The sequence below is a fragment of the Terrapene carolina genome, unplaced genomic scaffold (genome assembly GCF_002925995.2).
Source record: "Terrapene carolina triunguis isolate 2854851 unplaced genomic scaffold, T_m_triunguis-2.0 Scaffold130, whole genome shotgun sequence".
NCBI lineage: Eukaryota > Metazoa > Chordata > Testudines > Emydidae > Terrapene > Terrapene triunguis.
In genome coordinates, this window is record NW_020664481.1 from 1,815,370 (window position 1) to 1,830,909 (window position 15,540).

The window sequence follows — 15,540 nt, forward strand, 5'->3', positions numbered from 1 at the left end:
CTGTGTCCATCAATACCATTACTGCTCATTTACCTTTTGCCCCATTTGATAGTGTTTAAGGCTTCCTTCATCTTCAGAATCGTTGTCTACCCTGAAATTTTAAACAGATAAAATGTAGCTGTATTTGCTTTGGGGGTGGGAGAGAGATTGTAATCATTAATAAGGTTGCAAGTTTTTCAACCCTTAAAATGGCTATTCAGGTATTAATATTTGTATTAAAGTAATTCCAGTATAAATTAGTGTAACCTGAAGTAGGAAACGACACTCTCTATACTGCTTTAGGTACTACGATGTCAGTAGTTCTTACTGCGGAGCTATGTAATCCTGAACTCACATCCTGGTAGCTATGGAAGGGTTTGATCATAAGAGGTGCTAAGCACCTTGAATTGAAGTCATTTAAGGCCTGATTTTCAGACATATGCAGAAAGTCCAGCTAAAGTCAATGGGAGCTGCATGTGCAGGCCCTTATTGTTTTACAAGTTTGATTTAACCCTTACAATGCCCAAGAAGGTAGAGACATTTTTATTCCCATTTTACAGATGGGGAAATTAGGAGAGAATTTCAATGCACTTACACACTAACTCACTACATCATCCTAGCAAGGAGGAAGGCTGGATTAAGAGAAGGGGTTACTATACTGGAGGGTGACTCAGAGAAGCAGCAATAAATGAACTAGGTATTGTGAAAAGCAAAGTTCCTTGGGTGTCCTGTCTTTCATCACTCACCATGCCACAGAGGGATGAATGCTGATCCTATGAGTCTCTGAGCCCATGAAAGAGCTGCTCAGTTTCTCAGAAGTAGACATTCTCCCTGTTCCTGCTGTGTATCCACTGGGGACTTCCAGCCCAAGGCCATCAACAGACTTAACTATGATGTCACCTTTGGATTTGTGACTTCATCCACAGAACTTCAGGCAGACTGCTTTCCCCAGTCTCTGTTGGAAGGGGTTCTCTTCCTTAGAAAGACTGGATGGAGGTCTCCATGCCAAGAAGCCACCGAGCAGCCCATTTCTATCCCTCTCCCTCAAAGCAGCTGGATGGGGAGAGGGAATTCCTCTTCAATTGCTCCATAAGGAGCACACACATGCGCACGTATGCACCAGAGATGACTTGAGGCAGGGGCTCTACAAAGGATCCATAGAACACAAGAGAGGAACATGGCAGAGGCCATTTCCAGGGATTTCCTTTTCCTGCTCTTTTCAAGGGCTGCTAGGAGAGCAGTCTCTGCAACGGATCCAGAGTCAGGACTCCCATTGGTCTTTGTCATTAAACCCGCCCCTCACCTCCCAATGGCGGGCGGGATGATTGAGAGAAAAACAAGCTGAAATGAGGTTTGTATTTAGATTTGTTGAGATGATCTCATCTCAATTGTTCCTCCATTTTAGGCCAACCTGCTGCTTGTTTATTTGATATAAAATATTGAATCATGAAGTTGAGGTTATATTGAGATTTATGTTAATATAATCCCACATTATTTAAAGCTTCCTGGATAACTGTTCTTGTAGCTCCCATTAGAACAGCAGTAGATTCACAGAGATCCTGGAAGATTAAGAGGCAACCAGTTTATGAAGCTACTTTGCACAACGACATCACTCTTCCGGGGCCTTGCTGAAATTTCTTGCAGACCTCAGAAAAGCACCCTCAGTTCCTGTTTTCTACATTTCCTGACAGGTCAGACACAGATTTTTAAAAGGCTGCTGTCTGAAAGCTAGCCAAGCTTACTAAATGACTGAGAAAAAATTGCTTTAAAGAGACAAGCATGTCTTCTGACAAACACCAGTGTCTTCCAGATCACGTCACGATGGCCTGCAGGCAAAGAATGGGTTTGTGCCAATATTTTACTTCTATACCATGTAGAAATATGGTGGCTGCTTCAACCTTAAACAAAGGGGTTTTCCCTTCACCTTAGTAATATCAGGAAGGTCAAATTTAGCTTTGTACCTGTTTGGGTTGAAGCCTCTCTCAGACAACACCGACTTGTGCCTTGGAAGTTCTTAGCCTCTAGATAAAGATTCAACACCCACATCCTTTTCACAAATAATTTTTTTCTTCCAACTATTAATTCAGCTATTTGAGTGAAGTAGGGGTATCCAAAATGAGTTTTAAACCTCCCATTCCCTTGTCTAATATGAAAGCTATAGGTTTTACCCGGGGTCTCTCCAATTTTTGGTAGGTATTGCTATTGAGGACATCACACATATCCCACTCTCCAGCTCCAACCACCAAATACCAAGGTCTTCACCCATCCCAACTGGAGAATATACTGTTCAACATATTCATACATGATCTGGGAAAGGAGGTAAAGAGTAAGGTGGCAAAGTTTACAGATGATACAAAACTACTATCTTGAGTAGCTGCTGACTGCAAAGAGTTACAAAGGGATCTCATGAAACTGGGTGACTTGGCAACAAAACGGCAGATGAAATTCAAAGTTGATAGGTGCAGAGAACATACATTGGAAAACAATCTCAACTATACATATAAAATGATGGGGTCTAAATTAGCTGTTACCACTCAAGAAAGATTTTGGAGTCATTGTGGCTAGTTCTCTGAAAACATCCACTCACTGTGGAGCAGCCGTCAAAAAGGCAAGCAGAAAGTTGGGCATCATTAAGAAAGGGATAGATAAGAAGACAAATATCTTATTGCCTCTATATAAATCCATGATACACCTACATCTTGAATACTGTCTGCAGATATATTGGAATTGGAAAAGGTTCAGAAAAGGGCAACAAAAATGATTAGAGGTATGGAATCTCTCCATATGAGGAGAGATTAATAAGACTGGGACTTTTCAGCTTGGAAAAGAGACTGCTAAGGGGGGATATGATTGAGGTCTAATAAAATCATGACTGGTGTGGAGAAAGTAAATAAGTGTTATTTACTCATTCTCATAACACAATAACTAGGGGTCACCAAATGAAATTAATAAGCAGCAGGTTTAAAACAAACAAAAGGAAGTATTTCTTCACACAACGCAGTCAACCTGTGGAACTCTTTGCCAGAGGATATTGTGAAGGCCAAGACTATAACAGGGTTCAAAAAAAGAACTGAAATTCATGGAGGATAGGTCCATCAATGGCTATTAGCCAGGATGGGCAGGGATAGTGTCCATAACCTCTGTTTGCCAGAAGCTGGGACTGGGTGACAGGGGATGGATCACTCTATTGAATGTCCATGTTTTGTTCATTCCCTGTGAAGCATCTGGCACTGGCCCCTGTCAGAAGACAGGATAATGGGCTACATGGACCATTGGGCATACTGGGTCAGACCATTCTTAGGAATGAACCCCTAAAGCCGACTGGTCTGTGTAAGTGTTTTATCCTAAGTTTTCAACACACACTAGGAAGAAAAACTGCCCAGCTGTGAGACCAAAGGGCTAACAAGTCAATAGAACAGTAGGATCACCAGATGACCACTAACATCAAGCTTCCCCCTCTCAGGGCAGGAAGATCACCAAGGTTCACCATTGAGAATCAGGAAATGAAGCCCATAAAAAGAAAGTGAGGATGTCAGGGGGACAAAGTATGCCTTGAACCCATCCAATAACAGCACAAAGGCTTTTCATAGGAATATGCCACCATGGTAAAGGAAGCAGAGAACTTTCTATTCGGTCATCACAGCTGGCAGAAACTACCCCCATCTAATAAAACAAGTGGCTGCGGAATCCAATCATGGGCCCCCAAGCACCAGTCCTAACTCCCATCCCAAAGAACTCCCATCCTAACTTCACAGGAATTGTTAATGAGCAAGAGGTGTTGCTAGACCACCACCTTTCATAAAGCTCTTCCACCATAACACAGGGAGAACAAGACACAGACACTGCACTAATCCTGAGAAGAGTCCTATAACCAGGGAAGGGAGAAAAGCAGTAGAATGCATACAGGCCATTAGGGATCCTCCACCAACACATAATTTATCTGGATAAGAGCTCAGGTTTTTAAGTACTTTCGAATCTTCATATGTCAAAACCCAAAGATGATCTGCAAAGGGAAAAATTAAGTTGTTATCTTTCAAAGATGGAACTCTGAGAATAATCTTTGAATCAATTACACCACCCAACTTGTAAGAAAAAGCAGCAAGGGAGAAGGGGAAAAAAACCCTCAGCCATGATTTTATACCTGGCAATTCTAAGCTGAAAGCATCACATCTAAGCTATGCTGCTCTGGAACCCACATCACAGTTTGTTTAGGTCTCTGACATTTAAGACTTCAGTTTGCTCCTAGTTACATACAAACTGCTGCCATCTTTTGTAACAATACAATGAAGCTGCTCTGGAAAGTCAAGCAATTTCCAAAAACAAGGGACCGGCACCCTCTTTTAACAGAAATGCAGTAGGAATTTATCTTACAATGACTAGGTAGGCTGCTGTCACCCTCTGCTCCGTATCACAAGACTATAATCCACATGGCAGGCATCTGTTTAAGAGCCCTATTCTGCCAGAGTAGATGTATTGCAGACCATGCGTGGGCAGTATTAGAAGACTTCAGTACTTACACATTATGTCTTCAGTGCGGTAGAAGCAATCTGACTACAGTTTAAGAGTTTCCTGCACAACGGGCTAAGGTTCTTTTCTTAATTGCACAAGTGTAGATGAGCTGTTTACACTAATGATGGGAATAGCTGCATAATTTTCATTACTAAGCTCAGAAATTCATAGAGCATTGCAGTGTGCCATTTTTCTTTAGAATTATGTAAGTCTTCAGGACCCAGTTTAGTCAGAGCACTGTACAAACAATTCCCAGCTCATCCTCCAACCCTCTGAGATATAGCTCCATCTTAGTAAGCACAGTAGAGGCGGGAGAAAGCTATGATCAGAACTACTTCCTAGCTCCCAGCAGTGCTCAAATCACCAGGCTATGACGACCCCCAAGTACTAGTTCAACTTCAGCCAATTCTATAAACGTGTTATGTGTGCTAACATCAAAAGCAAAAACAGGATATCATTTGTCAGTGCAACAGTGGTCACATTAAATATTAATAGACAAATGAGTGATGTAAATTCTTGGCTTTTATTTGGAGCCTTTTAACAGTTACAGTAAGAATTGTCATTGCAAACCAGGAATTTTGAAAAGATTGAACAATTAAGTTAAAAAAATCTGAGTGCACACCTGTAAGACACCCTGGGTACAGAAAGACAGATATAAGCTTTTGGTTGTTCCATTTTGTTTGTTTCAGATAACCGATAAAACTAAATCTAAGAAAGGTTGGTTGTTTTCTGAAATAGTCATTCCAGCAGAAAAGCACTTAACATCTATCAGCCAATGCTGTACCAGGTCAGAGCAGTCACTTGAGTTTTAAGTTTATTCTGGTTATCTGCTTTCCAGCAAGGAAATAATAAAAGACTGCCCAAAAAGTCTATGATACAATCTTGTAAATAAGTTACCTGTATTATGAATTTCCAAATTCTATTTATGACTTGTCATTTCTTGGTATATTAGGGAATGATTCAGCAATCTGAAATTTCACAGGACTTTGACTTGCAAGATTCAACGTTTCCACATTGAGTTGTGGTCAATTTTGTAGTCAAGGAGCACCAGTACTATTTCTACGATTCCCATCATTCCTTCCTTTTTAGCATAAGAGATTTGTTTGCTTTTGGCAGAAGCAGAGGTCAAATTGATCACAGCGCAACTCATCTAGTGTCATGGTAACCCTGGATCCATCCTTGCTCCTCACCAGGTGGGATCTTGCGATACAAAGGTGAAACCCCAATGATCCATAGCACGTAGCTGACCCTTCACAAAATGTGGAAAGCCTAAAAATGTAATTTCCCATGGCAGGCAGGTCCCACACGCCACATGTTGCTACTTTGCCTTGAGTATGCAGAAAGGATAACAGAGTGATGGACACACTTATCAGAAGTTGAAAGATAGTAAGTTTTTGACCTCATACCAAATAAGTAATGGTAGAGAAGATTTTATGTGCATCAAAACCCCATTTTACCAATGCACTTTCACACTGCAGTACTAGTTTTGTTGCCATCAATAACTATTCCTTAGGCTAAGACCTCGATGGACCATTCCAAAGTTTGCCAGCATGAATACTGGCAAGACTTTGGGGGATTTATCAGAACTTTTAAAAGGCTAGACATGACACATTAGCATTTGTTTCTGCAGAAGCTAGTTAGTTCTTGTCTAACATTAAGGCTTGGCTCACTGAAACTTACGGCAAGCTTAACAAGATGACTAAGTTACAAGATATTATGTTTGCTCAGAGAGGCTGGTGACAGAACCTAAGGTCAAAAACATGGTATTCTTTTAACTTTGGTGTTCTAGTAATGCAATGCATTAGACTTCACAAGTCAGATACAAAGAAACAGACCAATGTTGCTGTTACACTGCACCACTACATTACACCAAAGGAAGGGGAAGCCTACAGTCCAACTATGATTTGTATTCACTGTAAGCTTAAGATACCAAAAGAAGTTCTCTCCCAACAGAATACAGGGGAGCCCCAAGAAAAATTAATGCAGCAGTAATTTGAGCAAGGAATGGAGCTATGATTTGAGGATGAAGGCCAATGTTGCAAGTTGTGTAGCTTCAGACTGAAAATACCAGGATCCTTTGCTTAATCTAATCATATCCCCAGAACATGACGACTCCAGCAGACATGACACTCTTGAAATACAGAACTTTATTTAGAAACGGCTTAAAGTAGAAAAAACCCGTCAAGAAAAATCCAGGTGGAATATGGTTTTTCAGTAAAATGGAATTTTAGGGCAACAAAAGTCTAGAAGGCCACAAGAGAAATAGCACCACTGAAATTTTAAACAATGGCTAGTTACTTTTTTTTTTGGCATTCACTGAAATTGGGTTTTCCTCTGAATTTCACAAAGATTCATGCAGTACACAACGGTTACCATAAAACGCTCGCCTTCTACACACATTTTAGGACAAGCTACAACCAGAAACCAATCCATACAAGCATATCAGGACTGATCAGACTCAGTGTGGGTGGATCAGATGTCCTGTGGGATCTTGCCAAACACAAACAGCAATGAGAGGAACTTGATAGCAAAGGAAGGGACAGTTCAAGAATAAAGTATCTTAAATATTAATATTAAAGTTAGTCTGGGTACTGTATTTTCTGCAACAACATTAGCTTTTCTATTAGCGAACATATTTGTTTTGTCCCCAGAAGGTTACTGTACTGGCAAGTATCACTATTAAGATACACCAAGGGCTGAGGAAGACTTCCCAACAGGCACAAAATAGGTATATCCTCAACCCACTCACTCCCTTTAATACAACCGAGACACTTGCATAACGCAAGTTCTGTTAGATCCATTGGTTTAACCAGTACTCTAGGATGGGGGAGAGAAGAGGAAACCAGAAACAAACATACCAGAAAGGACACCACAAAAATAGAAGGAGACAGGACAAGTAGAAAAATGATCCAGAGAGTGAAGTGAGAAACTTCTGAAGAACCTTCTAGGCAATACGACTAGATCCATGTGATTTCTCAGAAAATATAGTACACGAGTTTGGCAAAGTTGTTAGCCACAATGCCAGAGAAGGATTTAGCACTCAAGATAATTCGTACATGTTTGTCTGAGCTCTTCATACACCCTCCAATCTTATGACAGGCAACATTAAGGCCTATTTTGTCATTGAGAACTAACAACTTAGTGAGCGGCTTTACACAGGGATGGAGTTTTCTTTTACTAGTCCCTTTTGAATAGTCACATGGCCGCACAAGGCCTCCCAGACAGCAGTGTAAGTTAGACACTTTCTAACCCCAGTATGAAGCACATAAAATCTCCTGTCACATTACTTTATAATTTGGCATATGGAAGCATATTTTAAATACTCTTAAGGCATTTTTATTAAAAGTTCTCTGCTGCAATTTCACATTAATGCAATCTTTCTGTGAGTCAGTGTTTAGTTTCTCTATTACACACTCCACCTCAGTAAGGTACAGAAGAAAAGACTTTCCACAAACCAATGTTTTACCAGCAACCAAACAATTCCGCAGCAAGCTTCAAAATATTCAACCTTATTCCCTACATATACCAACTAGATGTTAATACCGTTCTGCTACGAAGTGAAAAAGAGCTCCTAACTCAAACCCATTGGAAAAGAGTAAAACTTCTGCAAAGTGCACTTTAAGAAGAGGTACTTTTTGCTTATGAAAAGAAACCAGTGAGTCCTCTAAGAATAATAAAATGGAGTATTTTACAGTTAAGCACATGATTTGGGGCAAAGAATTCTGATGTTCCTGCTCTGCTGGTACAGTAAACGGACTGTTAATACTCTTCTTGTTCCTCTTGTGGTGCTCCTTCGTCAGGTATCACAAAGCCTTCCTGAAGGGGGAAAGAAAGACTGTATTAATGGAAGCAGATGTCAAATCAGGCCCACTGATCCAGCTGGTCGCACATACCCTTCCCTGCAGTTTTACTTGGGATACTGTCAAGGAGGTATACACTCACTTATGAAAGACCAGTTATGATACTAGAAAGATTTTCCCTCTCAAATCTTGGATCCAGTTGTCACGGAATTTCAAGTAGTTTTCTATTCAGACAATCTCCGGCGTAACCACAAGGATACTATCTAGAGCTTTAGTACAAAAGATGCCTGCCCCAAAGCACATAGAAGAAAGCAAGATTGGGCACTGGCCTCATGGAAGACTTCTAGTTAGAGAAAATTCGCCCGCTTGCCAACTAGTATTTATGTAAAGGCAGACTTACATCTGTTGCATAAAGAATTTCCACAATCCTCTGCAACACTGGATCACTCTCCCCTTCATTCTCTTGGCAGATCAATTCGATATTTCTCAGTTTGCCAAAGTAGAAGTCCCTCTCCTTCTCCAGATCTTCAACAGTAAGTTTCAATACATTGATCTGCCAAAGAGAGTCACACATGATCATTTCTCCACCAGAGGGAAGTCCACAAAGCAAGATTCTCATAGTTCACAAAAAAAGCAGATTTTTGTGATGTATGAGAGCACTTTGGGAATAATCAAGAACTGCATTGGTTTATTACTGACATTCAGTTTAGCTTATATGTTCTATTTCTGTGCTAGACGTCCAATTCACATAAGGGGTGGTCCTCTTTGCAAATGTTAAGGGATCACTACTTCACACAGATAAAAACCCAACCATCTGCAGGGCTTATTCTTTTAGAGGCTAAATTACCATTTACATGAGGTCAGTTTAGCTTATTAAGAGTGTGACCCATGACATCTCACACTGACTACTGCAGCATAGCAGCAGCCGTTCATAGTTTTAACTGCAATGCCGCTAGATGTCTGCGGCAGCACTGCAGGATGAAGTATCAGCATGTAATGGATTTAAGTTAGTGTATGTGTAAGCCATGTTGCAAAAGGAATTTGAATTATTTGCTAAATTTCCAAGACCCAGTCATTTCTTAACTTAAATAAAGATTAGTGTAGATTAATCTAAAGCACTTTCACTTAACCTGACAGTCCACAGGTTTAACACTCACCTGCTGGATCAGCTCTGCTGATTCATCCTCTACTATTCCTACAGGAGCCTTTTTAACCATTCCAGTGCCAGTTTTAGGAGCTGCTGTGGTTCTCTGAGTAACAATGGGCCTCTGAGGAGCTAGAAGGTAAGATGCAGTGTTAATTCTTAGCCTAATCATTTTTAGAACCAAGTCCCCATAGGAGTTATTTCCATCCATGCGTAGATAGAACAGTGAAGAATTTGAAAGCCAGTGTAATGTAGCAAGAAATGCCCCAAGCTCCCCATGTGAAGTGTCCCTTTTCCCTGGCAAGGGTGTTGGTACCAATCATCGCCATTTTCTTTAAGGAAGAAGCGTCTGTTCTTGCAGCCTTCATTTCTGTGGCTCCCAGGTAACTGTCATCTAGAAGAGGTATAGCAATTCTAATGGTTACACACTATCTGACTTGAAGATGCCTGCCATGCCAAACCAACAGATTAAGTGTCTCGCATGGAAAAGAGCTTCCTAGCCTCCATGAGATAAGAAGTTTAGCACTATAGTGTGATCTCAGGCATACCTATCATGATTTGATTCTGTGTTTTGAGAGATTGGAATCTTTGTGAAATAGAAGAAAGCTATGAAACTACCACAATTTAATGCACTGAAATTAAGCAATGAGTCAGTTTTGCTATTTAGGTTATTGAAGCTCTTATCAATTAGAAAGACTTTCAGAAGACCTTCAATGTTTCCTTTACCTGCACTGCTGGAACTGAGAGCTTTCTTGGGTTTGTTCAGTACTGGAGCAACAAGGGTGGGTGCTGGAGCTGTTTCTTGGCCTTGTCGAGCCGCAACAGGGTCATACTCTTTCCCATCATAGTTTGCATCAAAAAATTTTTTGAACCACTGAACAAATTCAAAATTGTCCTGAAATTTTCCTTTCACTAATTTGTCCACAGGGATTATCTGGGGGAGGGGAAAATAAAGCTGGTTAAACAGAGGGAAATATTCTGAGAGTAAAGAGCAAGCTCTACAAAGTCAGATTGTGCTCAGGATTGTGTAAATGCAATTTGTAGTCCAAGTCCAGGGAGGATTTCTCTTATGTATTTAAACACAGGAGTGGTCAAAGATTTTTCTCCACTAGTTGGAATGGAGAGATAGTTGGACCCTTAAAGTTGAGTGGCGACTATCACATCTTATACCATTAGGCAATAAGAATTTCTGCAATGAGTTCCAATGTCAAATTTGCTCCTCCTCTGCTGAAGTCCATCCATCTCTCCCTACTCTAATATCGTAACTTCATTCCAAGTCTCACCTGTTGGCCCACCTCCACAAAACACTCAACACCCAGTTTTGGGGTGGTTCCTCTCTCCCCCACTCCACCTCGCGAGAAAAAAGCCAGAGAATTATTAAAAACCTTTTGCCTATAGACAACAAGTATGAGGTCAGTCCAAATGGGCAATGACCAAGGCTAGCCATCTGATGGTTATTCAGTGATTTGAGACATAGCAGTCCAGCCCAGTTCTTACTAGACAAGAACTGCACAAACTAATGCAGTTGTCACACTAAATAGTAGTCTTAGCCCATTCTCTATATCCATTCAGTGCACCTATCTATTCACCCTTAGATGAGGTTCCCTCAAAATAAGAGAGCATTGAAAAGTTAATACTGAAACCTTGTACTGATATTGCTATGCAGTACCCGTTACAGGAATAAACTTCACTTTCCATGAAAACAAAGGTTATTCAAACTGTGAAGCACCACTTTCACATGTCTACTCTACAGCCGCTTGGAATTTGTGGGAAGAAGTAAAACTTGCAGTCCTTGGGATTACCATACCAATTGGTTATGGCCACATGTCTGGCACAAACAGAGCAGGAAGCTCTACTGCAGTACCTCAGAAGAGTTGTAACAGTAGTCTGTAAACAAGCATGTATGTTTCAGGTAGTGAAACTCATTCAGTCAGTAAGAGCCAGAAATCCAAACCTAGCAGCTCAATTTCCAATTTGGGGAAGTTGGAAGGGTAAGTGCTTCATCTAAGCTGATGATTGGCAGACACCCAGATGTAAACAGAAATCCAGGTCTAAGCCATAGGGTTCATACAGCTGTGCAGTTGGCAGTACTGATAACCTGAAACTAAATTGCATGCACCCAAGTGCAAGGAGAACCAATTACAATTCCAGCTTACTTTGTCAACACCCATTCGCTTAAAACCTGCTTGTAGAATCTTGAAGTTTTGAATGTATTCATGTTCCAACTTTGCTTGAAATTTCACTTTCTTGAGTGCTACAGAACCAGGGAAGAGCATGTCCAGAAACTGACAGTAGGCAGCACCTGCCAAGAAAAACAGAATGTTTCCATAAGCCATCTTATACAAAGAGAAGTTGGGAGAAGCAATATCTTTTATTGGACCAACTTCTTTTGGTGAAAGAGAGAAGCTTTCAAGCTACACAGAACTCTTCTTCAGGTGGAGCTCAGAAGCGTGTCTCTTTCATCAACAGAAATTGGTCCAATAAAAGACATGACCTCACCCACCTTGTCTCTCTAACATCCTGGGACCAACATGGCTACATCATCTTATTCAAAGTCAGTCAGAAGCAGAGACTTCTGGGCAGACTATTTACTGCAAGAGAGAGGAAATATGAAGGATATAAGATGGTCCCTGTTATGATTTGAACCCTTATAACATTGCCTCCATAATTCACTGGGTGAGCATACTAGTTGGACATGTAACTAAGATCTGCGCCATGACATGCCTGCAACAATAAACTCAGTGGGGTTGCGTGGGATAGATAACCTGTCATATTCAGCTAGGCAAGAAAACTTGGTTCTCTACCTAGTGAATAAATTAAAAATAATTTTAGAAATTAGAAATAAATAAATAAAACAAACAGCACTTATCCATAGCCCTTGGTGCCCTGGGAGTTAAAAGGCCATATCAATCCTCACTCCCTAACAAAAATCCAGACATAATAAAAGTAACAAAAAAGCCAGTGCTTCATTCCACCCACCTCAAAGACCTCTCATTCCCTTCCAGTCCCTCCATAACTACAATTAGAACTTGCAGGGGGGGGGGGGGGGGCACCACCCAAAAAAAAAAAAAAAAAATATAAAACAGTTCTTTAAAAATTATTTCATTAAAATTCTTAAAAATTTTTAAAAAAAAAAAAAAAAGTTTTCAGCCCTTATTGTTGGCTGCAGAGGTAATATGTATTTAGTAATAGGTTTCGAAGGTTAACTAGCTATAACAGTTCAGGCACCTACCATGTATGTGGCATAACTTAGAGGGGTTATTTTTTTCCTGACATACCAGAGGAGTCCATGTCCACATTCACTGGTGGCAACAGAAGCCAAACACCCTGAACTGTCATACTAAGACAGGTGGTACACTTTTGTGGAAAGTTTGTAAGAAGTCTGTTTAACTGCCAAGAACATAGAATTCCAAATTCCCTTTTGCCTTTAGTCCTAATGTGTGGTCTCGTCATGCCACCTGCAGCTGTTAGGAAGGTGGAGAATGCAGGAAATTCAATCAGGGTGCTGTTCCCGCTTGGGAGCTCCCACTGTCTCCTCCTGTTATTGGAAAAGAGCTTCTTCTCCCTTCTCCATAGCCTCCTGATAGTGCAAATTAAGATAGGAAAGAAGTGTCTGCAATTGAACCCTCCAGCATCTTTTCCTCCTATTCAGTGAATAACTCCAGTGTCTGCCTCTGCTGTTCATGACATTCCCCAGGAAGTTGACACGACCAATCAGTTTTCATCGAACAGCAGTGAAGCTGTTTCATCTTGCTTATTTCACTCTGTAGAGAAATGAGCAGCAGCGGAGAGGTCTGTCTGCAGACACTGGAAAGTGACACTACGCAGTTTATAGCAAGTATGCATTTGAAAGTTTTTCTTTGCAACTGTGAGTGGTAGGATCTAAGACCTTTAAAAATAAATAAAGCTTCTGCAGAAGCTGATGTAGGTTCTCTCACTCCCCAGGGTGAAGTTCTCATGGAGTTCCAAATCTTCTGGTCCTAAATGAAAGTCACCAGCAATCCAAAAGTCTTTATTCTTATTCGGATTTAAAACCTTGGACACTGGGTAACTCAACTCTTTGGTTCTTGTAACTCTGTACTTTTGGTTCTTTCTACCCTTGCTGACCATTTCTGCAGCATCTTATTAATAGCACCTCATTCTCCTTTCTGCTTCTCTGTAATAGTTTGCTTCCAGGGATTCAGCCATAAACTCTGCTGACAATTCCCAAATGAACCTCAACTTCTCCCCCTCCTTTGTCAAATCAGGAAATTTCATGTTTCACACCTACTGAATGTCCTGCCACAGTCTCAAACTCACCTCCTAGAACTGAACTATTTTCTGCTGATCCTCTCGACCTTCCTTATCTACCTACCACTACCTTTCCTGTGTCCCATGCTCACAACCTTGGTTTAGTCTTCAACTCTTTTTCCCTTCCCCATATCCTGTCTTGAGGTCTGTTACTTCATTTTTATCAGCATCAAAAGACACCCTTTTGTTTCAATTTCCAGAACTAATTCCTTTAAAATGTGACTCTTCAGTACCATAACCCTTCTCTCCCCATCCAAGTCTATCCAAAACACCAGCATATCAAAATCCTTTCAACTCCAACTATATCACCTCAAATCCCCTAGTTGGCTTTGCCTCCTTACCACATTAAGTTAGAGCTCCTTGACCTCACCTTCAAAGTCCTATCCATCTGCTGTTCCAGTTCAATCCTTAAACTCCTCCCAGGCCTCCCACCTTACTTTTCTTTTCATCTTTTTAGTAACCAGCTGTTCAGAGAAGTCGGTCACCACCAACATTTATAAACAGTGGCCACAATCTAGTTTCCATCTCTCTCTTGTGTTGACATGGAAAGATGCTTGGAAAGTCTACTTCCTGTCCATGAAAGCCATTTCAATTCCTTCTTTAGAATTCAGTTTCTCCCAGGAAACTTCCCCTCTCCACACCAATGATATTACTTTAGTCTCCTTTCCCTGAACTTTTGTCCTGTATCTTAAAATACACCTTTCACATTAAATGCAGGCAAGTTATAATGCAAAGTGACAGATTAACTCTGACTATGGATCTGTCTATACTAGGATTTTAACCAACCCTGCAGTTATGGCAGTGTAGAGACGTATCATAACCATGTTTTACAATTTCCAGCTTTAGCCCTGTTGTCAAAAGAAATAGCCTTGAACTTTCCGCTCATTGCCTATGTTCTAAGGCAAGAGTAGAGTGTACAAGTCTTCAGGTTCCACAAAGCTATAGAAGCAATCCTTTGTACTCACAACTAGGAGCTACAGTTTGGGATTCAGGGTTGGCAAGTCTCAAATCAAGCAAGATCCAGTGACAGACTACTATATTTTGTATACTTGCAGTCAGTTACTTTGCACACTTATTAACCTTTTGATAGTAACCATCAGAGAGATGCTCTTAAAACCTCTAGTAGTGCCCTGTCAGCCCCCTTACCCGAGCACAGGTGTTCAATCTTTGTCAGGTTCAACTGCAAAGACTCGTTGATCCAGGCAAGCATGTCATGTCGACTCAAGTTATCACTGGTCACTGAAGTAGAATACACATTAACTGCCATTTTCTGAAAGATAGAAACCACAGATGAAAGTTTCATACTAAAGTATGGTTAGAATACGATCCGCTACAGACTTGACTCATTAGAACAGTAGCGTACACCCGGATTTACACCCTCCTGTTGCTACAGAGAGCAGATTCTAACACTGCCAGGTAACAGAACTAGCTGCTGGAAGTACCTCACATCATCAGAAGCAGACAGGAGTTGGTTTAGTATTTTGTGAAAGACATGGAAGACAGAGCAGGTAGTGGCAACCCAAACTTCCCCTAGTATGCTTCCACCCTGACCTAAAGGAACCATCTCTGTAATGAGCTGGTTCAGTCTCTTGTCCATCTCCCCTAAGACTGCCCAAAAGGATAGTCCACTATACGACTAGGCAGGTTTCCCAGTGGATTATATCGCGTGCACTCCCGAGGGCTGAGGCCACTAAACCATTCCACAGACTATAAACCCGCTGTCCAGAGAAGCGGCTCACCCGCAACCTCGCTAAGCAGTCGCCACCCTCGAGTTTCCCAATACAAACCTTCAGGGAAGTCACCTCGGCAAAAAGCAAG

The 15,540-nt window shown here is 41.0% G+C and overlaps 2 protein-coding genes across 2 annotated transcripts in view; both read right to left on the reverse strand.

Moving 5' to 3' along the window:
* EFCAB8 (EF-hand calcium binding domain 8) overlaps nucleotides 1-805 on the reverse strand; it is a 38,291-nt gene extending 37,486 nt beyond the window's left edge. The window contains exons 1-2 of the mRNA XM_024215444.1: nucleotides 726-805; nucleotides 34-91 (exon numbers count right to left, since the gene is read on the reverse strand). Coding sequence (XP_024071212.1) covers nucleotides 34-91; nucleotides 726-805 — 138 coding nt within the window. The remainder of the gene's footprint in view (nucleotides 1-33; nucleotides 92-725) is intronic.
* Nucleotides 806-4,992: 4,187 nt separating this feature from the next.
* On the reverse strand, nucleotides 4,993-15,026 carry MAPRE1 (microtubule associated protein RP/EB family member 1). Its single transcript, XM_026652671.1, has 6 exons — nucleotides 14,869-15,026; nucleotides 11,589-11,734; nucleotides 10,159-10,366; nucleotides 9,446-9,564; nucleotides 8,689-8,841; nucleotides 4,993-8,304 (listed from the first exon to the last, which is right to left on the reverse strand). Exons 1-6 carry the CDS (start codon nucleotides 15,023-15,025, stop codon nucleotides 8,248-8,250), a joined length of 840 nt encoding a protein of 279 aa, XP_026508456.1. The 5' UTR covers nucleotide 15,026; the 3' UTR covers nucleotides 4,993-8,247.
* Between the last annotated feature and the right edge of the window lie 514 nt (nucleotides 15,027-15,540).

Bases quoted from the DNA above. Each gene is read 5' to 3' on its own strand.
- MAPRE1 (XM_026652671.1), bottom strand. From the start codon at position 15,025: ATGAAACTTTCATCTGTGGTTTCTATCTTTCAGAAAATGGCAGTTAAT. The intron at 11,735-14,868 runs GTAAGGGGGCTG...TTTTCTTGGCAG, and splicing joins GATTGAACACCTGTGCTCGG to GTGCTGCCTACTGTCAGTTT. The intron at 9,565-10,158 runs GTAAAGGAAACA...CTTACCTTCTAG, and splicing joins TCTCAGTTCCAGCAGTGCAG to CTCCTCAGAGGCCCATTGTT.